The 21,367-nt window shown below is 52.2% G+C and overlaps 1 protein-coding gene across 1 annotated transcript in view; it reads left to right on the forward strand.

Moving 5' to 3' along the window:
- The window catches only part of SHANK3 (SH3 and multiple ankyrin repeat domains 3), a 316,192-nt gene that overhangs the window by 47,569 nt on the left and 247,256 nt on the right, over positions 1-21,367 (forward strand). Inside the window, exons 4-7 of the mRNA XM_068400530.1 lie at positions 2,227-2,335; positions 18,132-18,283; positions 19,035-19,202; positions 20,287-20,403. Of these exons, the coding sequence (XP_068256631.1) occupies positions 2,227-2,335; positions 18,132-18,283; positions 19,035-19,202; positions 20,287-20,403 (546 nt within the window). The remainder of the gene's footprint in view (positions 1-2,226; positions 2,336-18,131; positions 18,284-19,034; positions 19,203-20,286; positions 20,404-21,367) is intronic.

Consider the following 21,367-nt stretch of genomic DNA (forward strand, 5'->3'; position numbering starts at 1 on the left):
CAGGCAGCTGCGATTCCCTTCGGTGTTCCTGTGCTTCGGCAGTAACCGAAGGGGTGTTGCAGCAGGAGGTGGATTTTGCTTTCGGTTACTTGTGAGGCGAGAGTGGATCTGCAGGAGAAGTAATGCTGAGCAGACAGGCTCGGGGCAGTGTCCTGTCCTGCTGCGTGTGGGCTCAGGGCAGTGTCCTGTCCCTGCTGCGTGTGGGCTCAGGGCAATGTCCTGTCCCTGCCTGCGCTGCTGCGGGCGTGGGGATGCGAGGGAGCACCCGGTGACAGGACGGGGAGCGGGGCCGTGCTCCGTGCCACGGCATCGGCTGTGGCACCCGCCATCCCCGGTGAATCCCCGCTCTTCTCGGCTCTTACCTTACGGCACTGTTGTCCCTGGGGCACTGAGAGGAGCGACCCTCGTAGCTGGATTGCGTGTTCGTGGCTTTGCGCGTTGTCTGGTGCGTCCCTGTGGCGTTGGCGTCTCTGCACGTGTCTGTGGAGCAGGTCCGGGATGGGCAGGGGTGCCGTGGAGCTGCGTCGCCGTAGGGCTTTGCCTGAGCTAATTAGCTCTGCTGGGATGGGGTAGCATTGTGGGGGGCAGTGCGCTGGAACGGCTGTATGATTTTAAATACCTGACCTGGCTTGTTTACGCCATGGCTCCGTGGTGCTGATGTTAGAAAAAAAAGTGCTATATGTTTTAGGCTTGGTTCTGCAGACTAACCACACAGAGTGGATGCGGTTTAAATCAGGTTCACAGCCCAGCACTAATTTGTCTTGTGCTTGGAAAGTTTCATCTGGGTGATGTTTTCTGTCTGACTTCTTGCCACAGTCTCCTCAGCGTGTCAGAGAAATAGCACAGATGAACTTGTGGGTCCCAAGTTTTGGGATTTACAGGCTCCTCTGTAGAACTGGTTCTAAATGTGTTCTGTTTTCCTCTAGAAAATTAAATTTTGACAAAATAAAAATATTATGCAAAATAATATGTGGTGAAGTTTTGTTTAGGAAGCCTTTGAAAAGAGCTGGACGTGTTTCTGCATCCTGGTTGTGTTTCCAGCATTTTTTTTTTCCTATTTTCCAACTGAAAATCTTCAAAAGGCAATTTGAAGTGAAGCACTTTGGAATTCATTTTGCTTCATAAAAGATATAATTTTTCTATATGAAATTAGGAAAAAAATGTTGAAACTTGAGTTTTTTCACTGGGTGAAAAGTCTGCTTTGCTCAGACGCGTCCAGCCAGCCGTGCCGTGGTTCACGGGAGCAGCTCCCTGCCCGCTGGCTGCAGGCTGGTTAGAGCCTTTCCCCAAGCCTCCCCTCAGCTAATGGCACAGTATTTCTGCTGTGTCAGACGCTTTCTAGACTGCCTTTCCCAAAGCTGGCTGCTGCAGGGTTGGATTAAAATAAACTCCAACCCCCCAGCCAATCTGCAGTCAAAGGCCTGACAATCCAGCCTGGCAACGCGTGCGAGATGGGTGTTTTCACACCGCAGGCCAGCCAAGCGTTCCCTGCCTGCCTGGCAGAGTTGCAGTTTCTAGACTCTAGAAATTTAATAAAATAACGTATTCATCAAGTATAGCCATCCAAAAGAGGAAAAAGGGAAAAAAACAACCACAAACAACCAGGCTGACTCAAAGGAGAGTCTTTTGGGCACTCGGTGCCCTCAGGAGAACAAGGTTTAGTCTTTGGCCAAAGACAGAAGATCACAGAGAACAAAGCACGTTTTCACAGCAGACGCTGTGGCAGCCATACGATACTGGCTGGTGTTGGGGTAGCTTGATCTTTCTCCCGGGGTGCTTTAAGCTCAGCAGGCAGATGGGTGACACAACGCCCTTACAACGAGTTTGCGACACGCCGTGACGTCCCCGACGGCACATGACGTCCCCTTGGCTGGCACAGCGCCTGCGGTTACGTGTCCCTTGATGCGTCCGTGTCACGAGCACGTGCAACGCGTGTGCCTGCCCTCACGGTGTGTACGGGAGGTGCCTCGGCAGGGGACTTGTGGTGGGGGCAGCCCCTGATGGTTTCCGTGGGGTGATCCAGCGGTCACAGTCCTGAGGAGAGGGATGGAAGGGCCACATGTTCCATACCCACCATGTGCCCTGGCTGCTGGTGGGGTCTGCCCTGTTATTCTCCATGGTTGCCTTGGGTCTCCTGAGTGGGGATGTTCCTCTGGTGGCTTCTTTCTTCATGTTGGGGTGTTAACAGTGTGTGTTGTGTGTTTTCCTGGGGTGTCACGGCTGCAGGCGAATCTGAAGAAGTTCATGGAGTACGTGCAGATGCTAAACGCGGAGAAGGTCTGCAGGCTGCTGGAGAAGGGACTGGACCCCAACTTCCATGATCCGGATACTGGAGGTGAGACTGGCTTCTCCAGAGAGGGGAGGATGGCAGAGCAGGGGTGGGGGAGAACGTGTCCGGGGGACACAGCTGGAACGTGGGGGAGTGGTGGTTTTTGGGTGGGTGTAGCAAACGATACACTGTCTGAAATGTGAGGTTTGGAACAGAGGGGTGGAAGTTGAATTTCTCGGTAGTGTGTCTTCTTGGGACGCTTGGGTCTTGGGAGCATGAAGTTACAGAAGGCTCTTGGGAGAAGACAGTGTGTGTGGGGGGAGAAAGATAAAGAGCCTGGGGACACAGCACGAGATGAGAGAGCTGTGGGGCCGTGCATCTTCCAGCGGGGTTCTGGGGAGGCCGTCTCTGGGACTGGCAAGTTGGGCGAATGCACGTGGCTGCCTGAGGGTCTCTTTGTGAAGCAGTCAGAAGATTAAGTCGTATTTTGGGGGTCAAGAAAATAAAATCTCTTGGCCTCTGGTTTCCTTGATTTTTTTTTTTTTTCTTCTTTTTTTTTCCCCTATCTGTGTGAGCAAAATTCACCCCAGAGCAGTCTGGTTGCTGGAGCGCTGGTGGTTGGGTTGTCTGCAGGCTCCTGGCTGTGAGGAGTGAGAATTGGGCTCCAGCACGCGTCCCTTGCTGAGGGGGCGGTGAGGGAGGACCCCTCCCCGTTTCCCCTGCTGTGAAGTCCCATAGTCTTGTTCCGAGAGAGCAGTTACTGCTTTTGTTGTTCCTGTTTTAAAGTAATGCGGCTTATTAGTATTTATTATAGAGTTGGACTTTGTGTGTGAGTCATGGGCACGTTTCCAACCCGTGAGCAGACTCCAACCTGATGATTAATTTTCTGTGTTTCTTGTTCAGTTGGATGGCTTTTCAGGTTGTTTCTGAAACACTGGCTGCCTCTGCACTCGGAAATTCGGTGTGGCCAGACCATTTTTCAGCACGGAGATCAGGTGGCAGCGTGTGGTGTCGTTCACACTATTAACCTCCCTCATCCTCTCAGATAACGCAGCTGCATCCGAGCAGCCCTTGGGAATGGCCTCTGCCAGCTCCTGAACTGGGAAGGTGAAAGCTGGTGCAGCCAAACTCTGGCAAGAACCATCTGAGCAGTGCCCAGGAATGTTTATGCTGGTTAATTTGCTGGTGTAGCTGCTCTGTCTGACCTGCCAGAGTGTCCTGAGGAACAACTGCACGTATGAAAAACGGCTCATAGCATGCAAGCGTGATCATTGTCTGCCCTGGAGCGTGTCCAAACAGCCCAGCTCCAGGTGGTTTTCGTTGTTGCCCAAGACCTTACGAGCATTCTGAGATCTTTCCTTATAAAGGAGGTCCTCTGCTCTTCTAAAGCTCATTCAGCTTCCCAGGGTATGTGACGTTGCAGAGCGCGGTGTGCTGCTTGGAAAGGTGCTGGGAGGGTTTTCGATCTGGTACGGTTTGAACCCAGGTGTTATCTCACAGAAGGGTCCAGGCTTGTAGGAGCAGGGTCTGGAGAGCTGAAAAAACTGCATTAAATATAGAGGGGGGGGCAGGAGAAACGCCTGACCCAAATAGTCGGTCGGACCCAGTTCAGAGCTGAGGGCAGAACCGGAGTGGGTGCGATGAGATGCAAAAATAGCCTGTTGGAGCAGAAAGAGTCTTGGACACCTCACTTCTGGAGTCCTAATTCTTGTGCAAAACCACTTAATTACTGCTTGCTTTACAATCTGCTTCGTAAGCGTGAAAGACTGATGTAAAGCTGCTGTTGGGTGTTCAGGGGTTCCTGGAGCTTCAGACCAGATGGAGCTGTTGTACCACCCGACCTGACTGGTATCTCGCAGGATGCTCTTCACCCTCCGTGCGTGTGTGTGTGTTCACTAAGCAAAGCTTAAACATGTTTTCCAGAAAGTCATCAATCTTGATTCAGGGAACAGAGGAGCTGTGCCTTTCCTTCGTGATTTGGTTAATCACCCTCGCTGTTTAAAATTCGTATCTCATTTAAATTTGTATGCTTCAGCTTCCAGCTGTCCTTACACTTTATCTTCTGGATTAAAGAGCACTTTAGTACCTGGTATGACTTCACATGAAGGTATTTATATGTGGCAATCAAGTCAACATCCAATCTTCCTTAATTAAAGAGAGGCCAAACTCCTCCAGCCTTTCTTGGAAGGTACTTTTTCCAGTTCCCCTCTCATTTTTGTGGCTGATAAGTCACTGCTCCATTTCTAAGGGGTTTTTAAGAACGCGGGTGCAGGCAGCGTGCTGCCCGCATGTGCCCATTGTCACAGGCAGCACAGCTCGTCCTGCAGGTCCCTGTGCTTCGGCCTCCGAGACCCAGCTGGCCCCCTGGGCAGGAGCGTTTGGCCACAGTGTGAGCTGCTGCAGCCGCCCAGGGCAGCACATCCCATCCCTGATGTGCAGCATCTCAGATGCATCCTGCAGGCTTTCCATGTCTGTTGTTCCTGGTTCTGGGATCTCCAGGCTCTCATTGCTCCTGGTGCTTTTCCAAGCCTTGTGGCATAGAATCACAGACTCAGACTGGTTTGGGTTGGAAGGGACCTTGAAGACCATCTCATTCCAACCCCCTGCCATGGGCAGGGACACCTTCCACCAGACCAGGTCGCTCCAAGCCCCATCCAACCTGGCCTTGAACACTGCCAGGGAGGGGGCAGCCACAGCTGCTCTGGGCAACCTGGGCCAGGCTCTCACCACCCTCACACCAAAGAATTTCTTCCTCAGATCTCATCTCAATCTCCCTCTTTCAGTTTAAAACCGTTCCCTCTCGTCCTGTCACTCCATGCCCTTGTCAAAAACCCCTCTCCTGCTTTCCTGTAGCCCCTTCAGGCACTGGAAGGTGCTAGAAGGTCTTTCCGGAGCCTTCTCTTCTCCAGGCTGAACAGCCCCAGCTCTCTCAGCCTGTCTCCAGAGCAGAGGGGCTCCAGCCCTCGGAGCATCTCCGTGGCCTCCTCTGGACTCGCTCCAACAGCTCCGTGTCCTTCTTCTGTTGGGGGCCCCAGAGCTGGACGCAGCCCTGCAGGGGGGTCTCACGAGAGCAGAGCAGAGGGGCATCTGCAAATCTGATCAGAGATTTGCATTGGGTTTTTGTTCCTTTGGAACGTGCCTGCCTGACATTTTATACTTCTCATTTTTAATGTCGTGTAGGACTCGGCCAAGCGTGAGTCGTGCATCAATACAGCGATCTGCATCAATCAGACGTGTAATTTACCAAGGGAAGGAATTACGTTTCAGTAGGAAGACCTATTTACTGTAAAGCGTGATTGGGCGATATTAATAATACAGGTATTCTTCAATGCTGTGTCAATTAAATTCCAAATCAATTTTCCCAGCATTCTCCCAGGATCAGTGTTATTTTCCTGACTTGCCGTTTCATGGATCGTTTTACTTGCCCCTTTTGAACGTTGCTTTTCTTCTGGTCTTTTTGAATGTCCCAATATTTCAAAATGTATTAAAGTTTAACTTTTTTTGGACCAGGAAGATCTTCAGGGAGAAGATAAGGAGGATGTTATATGATATTCAATAGATCTAAACAGTTTATTCAGTCTCAGGTAGCTCCTGCCAAAAATACTTACTTGATAATGGAAAGGAGAAGAATGTATTTCCACAGCAGCAAAGTGAAAAATAACTGATGGGTCATTTTGCTGTCTGTATTTATTAGCAATTATACACTATCTGCCTACTGACTGACTGGCTTGCGCAGGGGCTGGGAAGTCATTGCAGTATTATCAAATTTAAATAACAGCAGAAAACCGCCCTTTGCCAGGCCAAACGTGGATTTCTTTACTCCTGTGTCATTTGTTCTTGTTATTACTCTTCATTTTCTGATTTTCGGTTCATATTGACCACTCTCTATTTCATCATGTCCTTAGAGTTGTCTCTGTAACTGCTGTCAGCACTCCCCTGCTGACCTGGGAGCGGCACGTGGCAGTGGTTCTCCTCTTTGATTTATGGAGTTGTAGTTCTGGGTCACACAGAAATTGTTCTTCAAGACTTCCCAGTTGCCTTTTACTTTTCAATTTTAAACCTCCCGCATTTCCTATGATCAATTACCTAATCGAATTTCCCTTGGTTGATTCCCTTAGGAAGCATCAAATATTCCCCTGGCTAGTTGGGACTTCTTCTCTCCACGTCATCCCTAGTTGACCAGATAGCAGTCAAGTATGTAGCAGATTTTTATTCATTACGTTGAGATCCAAAGTAGCATTCCCTTATGTTGGAGCGAAACAATCTATAGAAAAGTGTTCAGTTTTCTCCTTTTTTAGAAAATTAAATGATATTTTATTGCTTGTTGGATGGGACACCCAGCATTTTCCTTCAAGTTGAAGTTGACCTGATAGCGCAGATGTTAATTTATACAACTTGGAGGTTTCTGGGGTTGTTTAGCCTGGAGAAGAGGAGGCTCAGAGGTGACCTTAGTGCAGTCTACAACTACCTGAAGGGAGGTTGTAGTAAAGTGGGAGTTGGCCTCTTCTCCCAGGCAACCAGCGCTAGGACAAGAGGACACAGCCTCAAGCTTGGCCAGGGGAGGGTCAGGTTGGCCATTAGGAAGCATTTCTTCTCAGCAAGGGTCATTAGCCATTGGAAGGGGCTGCCCAGGGAGGTGGTGGAGTCACCATGTCTGGAGGGGTTTAAGAAAAGCCTGGCCATGGCACTTAGTGCCCTGGTCTAGTTGCCATGGTGGTGTGAGGGCAATGGTTGGACTCGATGAGCCCAGAGGGCTCTTCCAACCTCACTGATTCTGTGAAACAGAAGTTAATGCCTTTTTTTTTTTGGTGGTCTGCAACAAAATCTTATGAAGGACCTTTAACTTATTACTTCAGATGCGAATCCAGATGCATTCAAAGTCCTGTTCTGAATAATCAGTGGCCATAAGATAGATGATGGATCTTAATGTAAGCTCTTTCTCTGGTCCTTGCCCGCTCATTCTCGTAACAAGCAGGCGTCCGTAATATTCTGGAATGGTCTGATTGTCAGTACTGAAATCTACAGACGATTCTGTCACAATTCTTATTACCAGTAAAAGCAGTCCACATCCGTTTCCTTGTTATCCAGCCTCCCAGCATTTTGCAATGAGCAAAGAAGAAGAAGAAAATAATCTTCCTCACAGTCTTTGTCAAATGGGTTCAATTACTTCTGACACGGTGCATTTGTGCTGCGTTTCCCTCTTTGGAGTCATTTCACTGGTGTTCTTAGTTGAACATCTCCCTAATTGCTCCCCCTGTTTCTCAGCCAGGATCATTATCTCACCTCTGGGTGAAGTGTGGTTCCCTGAGAAACCTCCAGAATGGGCCGGTGTTCCCCAAACCCAACGCTCTTGGTTTTGCTCCCATCATGTGGCCGGTGGGTCACTCCCAGTGTCTTTTGCCCGATGCCTTCTCTTGCTTGTAGGACTGAAGGTGTGAATCTCTGTGTAAAATACGAGCTGATAGTCTTTCTGAAAGCAAATAGAAACCATAGAAAATAAAATACATTTGTCATTCTTTAACTGTTTCACTTCTGGCCATAATAGTAACGAGTACGGAGTTAGACTAGGAAAGAAAACCACCTCAAACTCCCTTCTCCATCCCTCTGATGTACCCGTTTTACCTTGGTTTGGACGTGGCTGTTTCTGCAGTAACTGCTTGCTGCTCCCAGCTGGGTTCCTCGCAGAGCCGTTGATTGTGGTTGGTACTTCTGTTGCCCATCTTGATGCTCTGCTCTCCTGCTGTCTCCATCTCCCCTGTTCCCTCCCTGCAGATCCCTCTCCTTGGGCTGCCTCAAGGGCTGCCTTCTGAGTCTGGCTGTCCAGCTCTCCTCCCGTGAGCGTTGGTGTTTCAGGTATTGCCCAGTGGTGCAATGTGTGCTTCTGATGCACAGCTTTCCCTTGTTACCAGATCACACTTCGTATGCAGGACCAGTCCTTTCCCTCAGTAGAAAGCAAAGCACAGTGTATCCAGCTTGGCACGGCTTCCACTCGTGAGCTGGCGGAGATCCATCCCCGAAAAGAAGCAGCCATATTCCCTATGAAACTCCTCTTGACAGGCCTGTTTTCAGTGGAGTTGTTTACTAAACTAGAATTTCCTGGATGGCTGGATGGAAGCTGAAGAGGAGGCAGGACCCTGTGTGGCAGAGTATGAGAGCAGCATGATGGACCGGGCGGTCTCCTGCCTGTGTCAGCAGTCAGTCACGTTGGTACCGTTTGGTGCCGCACGTCTGCAGCGTTGTGGTACCGTGGCACTGCTGGTGCATTGCTCACCCCTGGCTGAGATGCAAGCAGCTCTGTCCGTGGGGCTGCAGCGTGGTGGGGGTCACTGTCATGGCTTGCCCCTTTGGCAGTGCTTGGGGGGAAGTCATGCGAGTGGCCTTGCTGATAGCGGTGGGACCTCAGACTCCTTAAACCAGGACTCTTCCACACAGGCTCTCCGGAGGGTACGGGCCCTGCTGTAACGTGGTCATCCCTGGCTGTTTGTTGTTCCATCACCTGTAGGGCTTCTCTGGGTACACGGCCAAGACCCTGACTTTGGGGCAGATGTATGCCCAGGGAGGTGGTGGAGTCCCCATCTCTGGAGGGGTTTAAGAAAAGCCTGGCCATGGCACTTAGTGCCCTGGTCTAGTTGCCATGGTGGTGTCAGGGCAATGGTTGGACTCGATGATCCCAGAGGGCTCTTCCAACCTGTTTGATTCTGGGATTCTAAGTGCTGCACTGCCTTTGTGAGGAGGTGGAGCTCAGGCAGTGAAGGCGCATAGCAGTTCCCATCAAGGAAAAGTTCCTGGAGTTTATCATGGACTTCTGGTTCCAACCTGCCTCCCTTCTGTTCCTCTGCAAGAAGATAAATTAGTTGTATCTCAAGTACCTAATTATGCAATTAACCCAAGTTTTGGGAAAAAAGTGGCTCGTTTTTACTGAAAAATGTTAGGTGAGACTCCTGTGAGGAGCTGAGCTAGCACGCTGGGATGGAGGCCCTCCGAACGGGGGAGGAAGGCTGGGGGAGGCAGCCTCCTCAACCAGCACAACTGTGGTTGGAAGAGGAGAAGGCTTGTTAAAACCCTTCAGAGTGTTCCCATGTAAAATTGCACTGATGTAATTTATGGTATGAATTTTAAAGGCTGCACAAAGCTGTGTAGATGGTTATTTTAATACGAATATCTTGAAGTTGGTTTGGAATAGGCTGAACAAATAACTCTTTTATCAAAAGAAATATCTTTGGGCTGTTGTTCTTTAGTTTAGCTTTTTTTTTCTTTTTTTTTTAAGTAAACATCTGTACCATGGCAGCACATACGGATGGAGCCTTAGGTTAGAGTTCTGTGTGCAAGCCCATGAGGAAGAGCAAGCGTAGGAAGGACACTTGCCTCTCTGCCTCCTGCTAAAGGTCTTGGTGTTCTCGGTGGTGCCTGTTTTGTGATGCTGATGACCACCAGCAGCCCACCGTGGTGTGTTCGGCGTTCAAAACCCAGCAGCAGTGCAAGGGCTGCGTCGTTGTGGTGCCCGACCCCTTTAGCTGGAGGCCTCTCCCTGCTCCCTATCGATGCTTGTTTGCTGGTGTTAAGAGCCCAGTGCATTTTTATCTGAACTTTAGGGTACTGGGCAGAGAGAAAGGGAATTCTTGTTCTCAGATTACTTGTTTTCCACTACAAGTTTTCACGCTGCCCTTCATGGGAGTATGTTAAGCAGCGTGATTGGCGCCTGTCAGTTGTGATTCTTTTTTGTACCATCTTGTCGTGGGAGAAAATAAATATACATATGTGCAGCGTTTTATTTTGGTGAATAGTAAAGTAAAAATGTAATTGTTCTGTGTCCTTCCTGCTCTGTCTTTATGTTAGCTAAGCCAAGGGTGATGGATGGAGGAATATTTTGTCTTGTAGTTTTATATTCAAGGGGTTTAACCAAGCCTCAGTCTGCAACGCAGGAGGTCTGCTAAGCTGAGTGTGAGCAGTCCCTGAGGTTGGTCAAAGGAGGAGGCCGTTGGCTTGCCCAGACTGGGAAGGACACTGGGACTTGCCAGACACAGGAAACCTGGGAATGGAGGGAGTTGCTGAGGATGAAGCCAGCGAAGACTCATTGCAGGACACCATCTCTTTGTCAGTCCCTGTGGAAGCGCAGAAAGGGTGTGGAGAGAGAGGAGAGCATTAATTTAATACTTAATGTCCTCTTCTGGAATGGGGAAGACCCTCAGTGGTTCGGACTTTGCTTATGCCAAGGCTGAGCTAGTTCAAGAATGGGCTCCTGTGCCTGCAGTTCTGGACAGAGCCTGGCTGGCTTTGGAGCTGCCTTTTTCACTATGTTTGCTCTTAGAGCTGCCTTGCAGGCTGCGGGGAAGCCTTCCTGTTGAAGCACGGAAGCCTTTAGTGTGGTTATTGCATCCAAACCCATCTGTAAATCTACAGGTGCCTGGGAATTACCCCTGGGACCCCACGTGCCTTACAGCTGGCCAGGGAGATCTGCAGATGTGGCCAAGCTTCCCATGGCAAAGCCCCATGGCGTGGTGGCCAGCGGCGTTGTGACCTGGTCTCTGGGATGAGGAATAATGCTGTGAATGTGGTTTCTATGAATGTGGTTTCTATGAATGTGGGTTTTTTCCTCCTCTGGGAAGCAGGAGCTGTTGCAGACCAAGCTGAGCGCTCCCTGCGTGCAGGGAACAGCCCCGAGAGTGAGTGGGAGGCTGGACAGGCACTGTGCAACTGGGCTAAGAATCGCTGCTTGATATCCCTGTCTCCTGGCCAGGCAGCAGCCGTGGAAACCACCTTTTTCCCACTGAATTCAGCAGAAGTGTGCCAGGAGATGTACAGGGATGAAGGCACCAACTGTGCCGCCTGGCAGGCAGAGGCAGCAGAGCTCATAACATGTCCCTGCGGGGCCGGGAGGGCTTGGCAGAGGGCAGGAGGCTGTTTGCAAGGAGGTTCTCTGCCTCTCTGAATGCCGGGTCGGGTGATGATGTGGCCAATGGTGAATACTGAACTAATGGCGCCTTTGCTCCATCCCTTCGGCCCGTAGCGGTATTTGAGCATAACAGCCAAAGTGGAGGCAGTTACCAGCAACAAATCCTCCTCTGGCGCTCTGCTTTCTGAAGGCAACAATGCCACAAACTTCCACAAACGTTCTCCATTCAGGAGCCATCCCTCGTTGCACCATATCCAGGAACCCAAAGTCTTTTAGATCTTGTGGTTTTGTGTTTTGGCTGTGGCGTTCTTCAGCTTCTCAGGGACTTTTTCACATCCTCATCCCAAGTCCTTCTGAAACAGTGCTCTTCTCTGTCCTTACCAGGAGGTGCCCACTTGGCCCATCAGCCACCACTCTCAGATGTGGGAATCTGGTAAAACCTGAAACTGAAGAGGATACAAACTCGGGGAGGAAAAACTCTCTTTCCAAAAGGTCTGAGAGTTTTCTTGCCCACTGCTCTGTATCTCCTTTAAGGGCCTGCAGGGGTGCTGTGCATGGAGAGAGAAAAGGCCACCTCGCTGCCCGGTCAAGCCTCCTCTCTCCCAGATTCTTTGAAAACCTCAGTCTTTCCTTGGTTGGAAACACTTCCATACTGAATTTTTAACCCAGAGCTTTCGGGTTTATCAGTAAATTGATGGGACCGTGGGCAGATGTCCAACCAAGATTTGAAGAGAAGGAATGAATAAATGATGGTATTTCCAGTGCTTGGTGTTTAGCAAAGATAGAAGAAGCTGCAGTGCATAAGTGCTGTTCTTCTCAGCCATCCTTTACAGAATCATTGCTATTAGCGATGCTCTTTGATCCACTGTGTCTCCAGGGATGAGTCTACCAGGGGTATTGCAAACAGCCCCTGACACCAGATGCTCCTTCCCGTGTGGCCAGGTCTTCAGCACCTTGGGTCATTACAAACACCATTTATTCTCCTTCCTCGTACAAAAGTGGTGGTGGGGGGACCCGAACCCTTGAGGTTTAGAAATTCAGCCCTTCAGCAGCTAAAGCTTTCTTCATCCCCTCCTGTGCAACACAAGTGTTCCCTTTGTCCCCATCCGCAGGCAGTTTGTAGCTGCTCTGCTGATTTTTGAGGCAGCCGATGCAGTATTGCTGTCTCAAAGACTTTGCAGGATAGGTCTCTAATAAAAACGATTCATCCTCTTCTCTGTTTCTGTAACCTTTTCTTCTACCTCTCTTGACCTGGGGAAAAAAATATCTGTGCAGAAATTATTTGTGGGTCATTATCCATGAGCCTATTCAACACCGGGACAGTAGCCTGATCTGCAGCCTGCTGGGTTTTCCAGAAAGCAGAGATCTCCCCTTGCTCATGAACTACTTTTTTTTAAAGGAGAGAAGTCCTATAACGCTGCCTGAGGTTTAAATTCTGGCGGCTCAGGAGGGGATATGGCTGTGTTGCAGAGGAGAAGGATGATGCACATTTGCCCAGTTCATCTGGCTACCAAAACACCTGCGCTGGCTCTCGGTTTCTCTTCCCAGCCTCTGCTGTTCTTTCTCTTCCCAGGACACGCAGCAGCCACGCTCCGGGACTGGTCATCCCAGTGTCCCCGTTAGGAGGGAAACGTTCCCCTTCTGCCGTTAGCGCAGCCCGTTGGTATCTCTAACGTCAGCGCTAGGCTTGCCGGAGACACGGGGGTCCCCGCACCCCGTCTCTGTGGGTGCTGCACCCTTGTCCCGTGCTGGATTCTCCGGAGCAGAGCGGGGCGCGGGGAGCTCCCGAGGCAAGTGGGGCTGCCCTGCTCGGGGGAGCGTTCCTCAGCGGAGTTAAATCTGATTAACGGACTTAGCGTAACGCTGGCTGCGCTGTGAAGTGCTCTGTGCCTGTGGTGCCGTCCTCACCGCGGAGCCAGCAGGAAGGTGCAGCGGGTCCCAGCCCCTTCGGCGCGACGCTGGTGTCTTGGGGTGAGCTGCTTCTGGGAGCGGTTTTAAGCTGCGCTGAGGCAGCTGAAGCGCGGCACGTGCTCCCCTTCCCCCGGCTCTGCTGGGGCGGGAGGGCAGGGAAGAGCCGCGTCTCACGCCGCCGCAGCCTGATCTGCCATCATTCACGTTTCGGTGCTGCAGGATTGCTGGGGAGATATTCGAGGAGAGATTAACCATCCTGGGAAGAGGTGGAAAGGAAAAGTTCACAGTTGCTTCCTGTGGGTACATTTTAAGGGTGTAAAAAAAATATTTAAGTTACCGTTATCCTAAAATTAGACCCAGGCCCGAGTGATGGTTTAGCTTGTAGAAAAGAGAAAGGCAATCCTCAGTGTCTGACAGAGGGGAGCAGCGAGAGGAAACCATTGCATTTACAAAGCGTTCTTGACTGCGTGCAGCAGTACGGATGGTGGCCCAGGTGCGACGTGAGGACAAGTAGCAGCAGGAATAAGTTATTGAGGAGAAATCCTTGCTGCGCCTGACAGCGCTTTCTCAACCTCTGCTTCCCGGCAGGAAAGTCCCTCTGCCTGGGCACGGGGACCTCACTCCTCGCCTGCTCTGGCTGCGCGGTACCCACACGCTCCGCTGGCTGTGGCGTAGCACAATCACTTGATAAACAACCCCAATAACTCCCATTCACACACGATATATTTTCTGTTGCTTTCAATTTTAGTAGCTGAAAGTGCCGCTCCAGCCAGCGGTTGTGGTTAGATGGGGAAACGCTGGATGAAACTCCAGTGGCTTGTGGTTTATAGAGTTACTGTCCTCAGTTTAAGATCTATTAATCTAGTTGCTTTAAACCTTTTTTCTTAAGCAAACTGGTGGAATCTCGTTGAATCGAATGTGCAGCTGGGGATTAATGAAAAATTACATGTTTGCCTTCAGCTGAAATGGGAGATGAAATGTCACCTTGTAATGCTTTCACCTGCAGCTGACGAACGCTACCACGAGGTTACGGGGTGTTTCTCATGGGCAGGTATTTTGTGTTATGGTGTGCAATGGTATAGGAATGCTGCATAGACAGTGACTCTCCTCTCCAGTCGCTTGCATGAAAACTTTCATATGAAGCCTGTTGTCATCTCAACTTGAACAGAGATCCTCCCTTTTCCTAAAGGATAAATTTAAGTCCTGGACTAACACTGTTTTGTTTTTTTTTTTTAAAGTGTTTTTTGTTTTTTTTTTTACATTCTGGTATCAGAGTGGAGTGGTTGTTCCTGCTCATGTTGGAGCACTCTCTGGGGTTTCTCTCTGTCACGGTTTAAAGCTGGGCCGGCTATTAAACCTGAGGCAGATGAAGGCAAGGGGCGAAGAGGAGCATCCACATCGCGTGACACCGTGACCGTTCCCTCAGGTTGTCTCTTTGCTGCCGGCTTCTGGGGGGTGTGTGGATAAAAGCGGATGCAAAGCCCAGGTGGCTGCTGAGCCCCCCGGTCTGGTTCTGGGTACGGGAGCTCCGATGTTTTATTCCAGCACAGCCTTGTTTGGATTCATTGCTTCCACAGGAGGGACCGGTGCCAGAATACCTTGTTTGCCATTAAAACATCAGCGATGCCTTTCTTCCTGAGCTACGTTTAGCAGAATGAAGAAAAAACATAGTTACAAGACAAAAACACAGAGAAAACACTCCTTTAAGTGGAGCAGAAACGACCTTCTGCGAGCTCTGCTGGGACCGTACCTGCTTCGTGCTCTGGTGCCGGAGCGGAGTGCTCCCAGCGCGGTGCCCCGGTCCTGCGCTGCTCTCGCCGGCAGGCTGCTGGGTTGCAGGGGTGCCCTTCGCCCGAGGAAATCCTCCAGAAGCTGTTCCTGTCCCCACCTCCGCTTCCCTGCAACCCACTGGTTAGAGGAACAGTCCCACGAGCAGCGTTTGGAGCCGGACCGTGTCACCTGCTCCCTCCCCGGGCCCCGGTGGTGCCCCAAGCACAGCTCTCGTCTGCTGGCCCCGGTTCGCTGTGCAGATCTTGGCTGCAGAAGTTAATCCCACCCCTGTCATGGATCGGGCGCGCTGGAGCAGCCGCTGTGCGCAGCTGGGTACAGGCTCTCCCCGTGGGGGCAGTTCAGTGGGCGTCGGAGGGTGCCAACCCCCCGCTGCGGAGCCCGGCTCCCGGCAGCCCACGGGCAGGGTCCAACCGCTGTCCATCGCCAGCTGCTTACGCTGGGCAGGGTGCGACGCGTTGTCTGGCTGGTTCTCGTTTGCTGCAATGGCTCTTGTGCACTTAGGAGTTAATTGCTTTAAGCAGATGTTTGGATACGCACGTTTCCAAGAATTAGCGGAGCGTAATCGCTAAAATCCCAGATTAGACAGTGATCAGGGTAGATTTAGCGAATAAATCCCTACCTGCAGTTCATCAGGGCGTCTTGACATGCCCTAGTTGGACCTTTCTCAGTGTTTGCGATTCAAGGTGACGTGACAGATTTTTCAGTTCAATTTGGCTTATTAATAGCTGAGACTAAATGAAGATTTGAAGCCTTTTTTTGTGTGTCTTTTGCTCCTTTGAAAAGTTTGTCTCATTTAAATTGAGCTATTGAAAGAAGACTGGTGATTGAACTGCGTGTGGAAATGGAAGCGGGTGCCTGGAGCAGGGGCTGGTGAGGATATTTCAGTTCGTGTGCACAACCTGAAGTTTGTAGCAGTCTGAGTTCTTATCACACTGCAAGGGCCAAATATGTGCTCTCAAAATAATGAAAAATAACCATAAATAAGGAAGAGATTTTATAGAAACTATGGTGAAAAAGCAGTAACTGAAAGTCAGTGATAACAGCAGAAATTAAGAAATTAAGTATTTGGCCCAGAAGATAAGCGATGGTCCTTAAAAGACCATAGCTTCACTAGACTCTCCCCTCTAGCCTCCCCTTGCCTTTGGCCGGAGGTGGCCGTGGCTAAAGAGCTGGGGAGCTGCACGGCGGGTGGTTTGGTGTTGGTGGAGAGGAGGAGAAAGGCTCTCCTGCCCCAGGAGCTCACTCACAGTCACCTGCTCCTCGTCGCCCTTGGTGCGCGGTGGGTGTGTGTCGGGACTTCCCATCCCCATCGGTGGAAGAGCGGGCTGTGCTTCCACTGCGGCCACCCAGTTCTTCTGAACCACAGACACCACGGCGACGTCTCTGTGGACTCCACCGAGGTCCTCCGAGAACCTCCCCGGCACCACGCCAGCAGCGCGTCCATCCGTGTCGGTCACGGCAAGTGGTGGCGTTTCCCACCGTCTCCTGTGCCACGCCTGGCACTGCTCTCTCGGGGTGTCTGCACCCGCTGTGGGAAGGGTTGTAGGCCATTGCTGGTGACCCACCACCAAACCCTCATCTCCACAGCTGCTGCTGAGCTAAGGAGATGCTTCCACTGCTTTCTCTTGGGTGATGTTGCTACTCGCGTGGACACCATTATGTTCCCATGTAACACGTACGTTGTTGCAAAGGTAATTACCTTCATGCTTAAAATGCAGCCCTTATTTTCTAGGTGTAGAGCATCGCACCTGTCCTCTGCTGGAGTTGGGCACTGGGCAGTGAAGGCACGAGGCCGTTTTATTCATCGTGCCGTTGACTTTGCCATCTATAACAACACACCGCGTGCGTGTGTGAGGGTTCTTGGAGGTTACTTCCCACGTTCTTCCAGATCGTTGTTAAAAATGAGTGACAGTTTTGAGCTGAGGACGGGTCCTCAGAAGACCCAGCTGTAACATTCTCCTTTACTGGTGCTTCCTCCTCTTGCTAAACCCATCTTTAATCCTATTGACAAGTCTTCAGTAATCTTCATTTTTGTGTTGGTGCCTTGTAGCACAAAACCCAGGAAGTTTTAGCAAAGCCACAGAACCTTCTCTGACCTCTTCTAGCTCATTTAAAAATCTGGCTAATAGCAGTGCTCTAAAATTAATATTTGTATTCTTTTTTGTTTCTATCTCAAACCGTTTGGTTATTCTCATTTAAACAGCTACTTCTACTGAACCGAGAGATTTTAATTTATGTGCAAATTAGGTGCCTTTCTAAAAAAACACACAACTGTATCTCTAGCTGATGGCATCTTATTTTAGCCACTGTCCACGCTGCTCCCTTTGTGGTGCGGGGGATTTGGGTGCAAAGACCTAGAGATTTGTCCATTCCCATTTCGGAGCCGCACGCGCCGACGGAGAGCGACAGGAGCGCGCTGGGCTGCTGCTCCCACCCGAGACACGAGAGGGTGGCTGGGGGGCACGTGGGGCGCGCTGGGTGAGGGAGGTTTCCCAAGGGGTTTCCCAAGTCGTTCTGGTGTCTGCCCAAATTATACCCCTGAGTGGAGCAAGTCCCGTGCGCTGGGCAGCCCTGGGCGCTGGGACTCATCCTGGTCAGAGCTGGGACTGAGCCAGGCTCTGCTGTGCGACAAGCCAGGCTCCTCGGGGCCGAGGGAGGGGTGGCACGACGCAGGGGCCTTCCTCCCGTATGGGGTGAGCGTTTCACGTGTGGAGCTGGCTGCTGGTGCCGTGGGGCGGGGAGGCTGTGGGACAGCCGTGTGCGGAGGCGCTCGGGACAGCTCTGTCGGGGCTCGGGGTGGGGTACGTAGCTGTGCCACTCCCCCCGAACCAGCAGCCCCTTCTCCGTGCCTTCCTGGAGGGGGAAACCGAACGAGGGTCCCGATTTTCACCCCCTTCTCCCCTTTGTATAAAAAGTGTGCCCAGATGTGTGCTTTCCTGCAGCGTGAGACCCTGCAGCGGCATTTCTGCTGTTGGGTAAAGTGCCAGCACTTTCCGCCCCGCTCCCCTCTGCGGGGCTCTCGCCCGCACCCCGAGGGAACCGACGAGCAGCCGCCAGCCCGCTCGGACCGTGCACACAGGGGGCAAAGCAGCAGTGTCTGAGCGGGGCTGGGAGTGGAGCCGGGGTTTGGTGCAGCAGCCTCGAGAGGAGCGGGGAGCACCCGTGCTGGAGCCCGGGCAGGAGATGTACCCGAGCGAGAGGCCGGCGGTGCCCGTCGGGGTCGGCACCCCTGTGGCTCTCACCCGTCTCTGTCCCGGGTCTCTGCAGAGTGTCCCCTGACGGCGGCCGCCCAGCTGGAGCTCAGCGCCGAGATGATCAAGGCGCTGCGCAACGGGGGAGCGCACCTGGATTTCCGGACGCGGGAGGGGATGACGGCTCTGCACAAGGCCGTCCGGTGCCGCAACCACGCGGCACTGCTGGTGAGTCGGGGAGCTGCCGCGGGGCCCCACTCCCCTGCGCCCCAGCACCGGCTCCTGCTCCCACCCGGGTTGTGTCCTTCCTGGGCCAGAGCACATCACGCGCTGCTGTTGGGGAGCACAGCCCGTTACCGAAGCGTGGCACTGGTACCGCGAGCCCGGGGGGAAGGTGGGGTGGGCACTGCCTGGTGCCGTGGCCGGAGCACCCCCAGACCCCTGCGGGGCAGGTTTCCCCACTCCTGGCCTCCTGAAGCTGCAGAATCAGAACCAACAGAATCAACCAACCAGGTTGGAAGAGCCCTCTGGGATCATCGAGTCCAACCATTGCCCTGACACCACCATGGCAACTAGACCAGGGCACTAAGTGCCATGGCCAGGCTTTTCTTAAACCCCTCCAGAGATGGGGACTCCACCACCTCCCTGGGCAGCCCCTTCCAATGGCTAATGACCCTTGCTGAGAAGAAATGCTTCCTAATGTCCAACCTGACCCTCCCCTGGCCAAGCTTGAGGCTGTGTCCTCTTGTCCTGTTGCTGGTTGCCTGGGAGAAGAGGCCGACTCCCACCCCGCTACAACCTCCCTTCAGGTAGTTGTAGACTGCACTAAGGTCACCTCTGAGCCTCCTCTTCTCCAGGCTAAACACCCCCAGCTCCCTCAGCCGTTCCTCGCAGCTCAGACCCTCCAGACCCTTCCCCAGCTTGGTCGCCCTCCTCTGGACTCGCTCCAACACCTCAACATCAGGCGCTTCTCTTGCAGACGCTGCTGGACCTGGGTGCCTCCCCGGACTACAAGGACAGCCGGGGGCTGACGCCGCTGTACCACAGTGCCATGGTGGGAGGGGATCCCTACTGCTGCGAGCTCCTGCTGCACGACTATGCCCGGCTCGGCTGCGTGGACGAGAACGGCTGGCAGGAGATCCACCAGGTGGGATGGGATCTGGAGGGTGTGACCACTGTCCTGCTGCCCATGGAGGGGCTCGTCCCGTCCCCTCGGGTGCCATGGGGACGCAGTGTCCTGGCGGGCGGCAGAGGCACGGGGTGGCCGGCACAGGGGCCAGGCTTCGGTGTGGAGGACTTGCACGTGGTGTGCCAGCTCTGGCTCCCACCCCAGGCCCTGCTCAGGCTGTTCTGTTCTGCCTTGGTCAGTGGTGTCTGTGATCCTCCCCAGATTATGCCTGTCTCATAGGATAGTGCTTTGGGATCTTGGCCCAACGCCTGAGGCACCCTGGTTCCAAACCACAGTTGTGTCTGTCCCTGTTTTACCCGTTGACAAGTGGATTTGGCGATGGGAAGACACAGGGTTAGGGGACCTGAGCTGGCTTTGTGCCAGAGACCCTTTGGGAGAACGGAGCATGCGCTGGCTCTGCCTCGAGGGCCCTTGTCTTGGACCGTGGGGAGGACAGGTTGTCTTTGGGCCCGTGGCCTCCCGCAGCACCCAGCTCCGCTCCCTGCAAGGTGGACAGGTACTGGCACAGCTCAGGCTGAACGTACGAGAGTGGGAAAACACGAGATGTATGTTTGTGATCTCAATTTACTGGCTGTGACTGTCCTCCTTCCTGCCTCCACCCTACCTTGTCTTGGCAGATCTTTGAGGACTGCTGGTCCCAGGATGGACCAAACGTAGAGGAGAATACCACAGCAGTTATCTAGAGATGTGGGGCCGCTGCCCTCCTCTTTGCCTGCTTGTGCTTCAGGGCTTCTTGCCACCAGGTAATTATGCTGAGGTAGCAAACAGTCTGGAGGAGGCCCTGGCACAGCATGATACTGATCCCAAATTTGCAATTGATGTGGAGGTAATTTGTCCGATAAGTATTCAAGTATCTGTTGCTGTAAGGAGCAGCAGTGTGTGTGCACGCATGTTAATGGGACTTTTCAGGTTACAGGGCCAGCCTGATTCGACTTTCTTAGCATGGCTGAATCCAGCAGAGGATGTTACGGGATTTATCATCTTCCTGCTGCTCCTTGGTTTCCTCGTTCCATTTCTTCTTCCCGTTTTGCATTTCGAGCAGGCATGTCGCTATGGCCACGTCCAGCACCTGGAGCACCTTCTCTTCTACGGCGCTGATATGACTGCGCAGAACGCCTCAGGAAACACCGCCCTTCACATCTGTGCTCTCTATAACCAGGTACGTCCGGGTGATTTGGGGGGGTGAGAACAAGGAAGTGTAGATGGGGCAGCAGCCTGCCTGAGACAGGGAGAGCACAACATTGGGCTGGGGCACCTTCTCATCGCTGGTACTGTTCCCAGACCCAGGAGGGCTCTTCTGAGCTGTATCCATACCCTGTCCTGGGATGAGGCTGTTTCTGGTTGTAGCACCGGCCTGATTTTGGATTTCTCAAGAGGCAGGTGGCCCGAGAAGAGTCCGTGGTTTAATCTGTTCCTATTCCCAAGATGGTTTTGCTGATTTATTGCTTAATATGTTCAGTAATTTTTCCTGTGGTTCCTATTCCTGCTTCGCAGTGAGCCCCCATGGCTGGTTGGGAGGGAGCAGTTTACCTGGGTGGAGAGTGCTAATTTGGCCCAGGTGCTCACTCTTAATTTAAGGTGGGCACGTGGCCCAGGTGGGGCTTGTTGGGCACATCCTGGGCTTTCACTCTGCTCTGCAGAAGGTGTGTGGACTGGGCTCCCATCCTTCTCACAAATGGCCCTAAATTCTTACTGCTAATCTCTGACTTTTGAAGACTGCTGTCCAGGCGACACAGGGCACCATTTCTGGTTTATCTCCTGTGTGGTCGCTCACCTCAGTTGAGGAGAAGTTGTGGGTGGTGGAAGAGCCCTCTCTGATCTTGCACACCCACTGTTCTGTCTGAGGTGTGGAGGTCAGTGTCTAAGGATTTCTCATGTAGGTTTTGTGTCTTTCTAGAGATTTTATACATTGTATTACGTGCTCTAATTATAAAGGGAATTTTCTATTTCTGAGGTGTTCATGCTTTAAAAATTGAATGCTGTTATGTTTTGCGATAGACAGTGGTACCTTGAGGCTGGCCGGTGGTTTGTTAGGGGGTAGGTACCTTCTGCACATCGAGGACTCTTGGGTGGGTGGGTAGAGCGGCATTAAAGAGTACAGGGGCTCATTAATGTGTTGAATT

The sequence above is a fragment of the Nyctibius grandis genome, chromosome 5 (genome assembly GCF_013368605.1).
Source record: "Nyctibius grandis isolate bNycGra1 chromosome 5, bNycGra1.pri, whole genome shotgun sequence".
NCBI classification, from domain to species: Eukaryota; Metazoa; Chordata; class Aves; order Nyctibiiformes; family Nyctibiidae; genus Nyctibius; species Nyctibius grandis.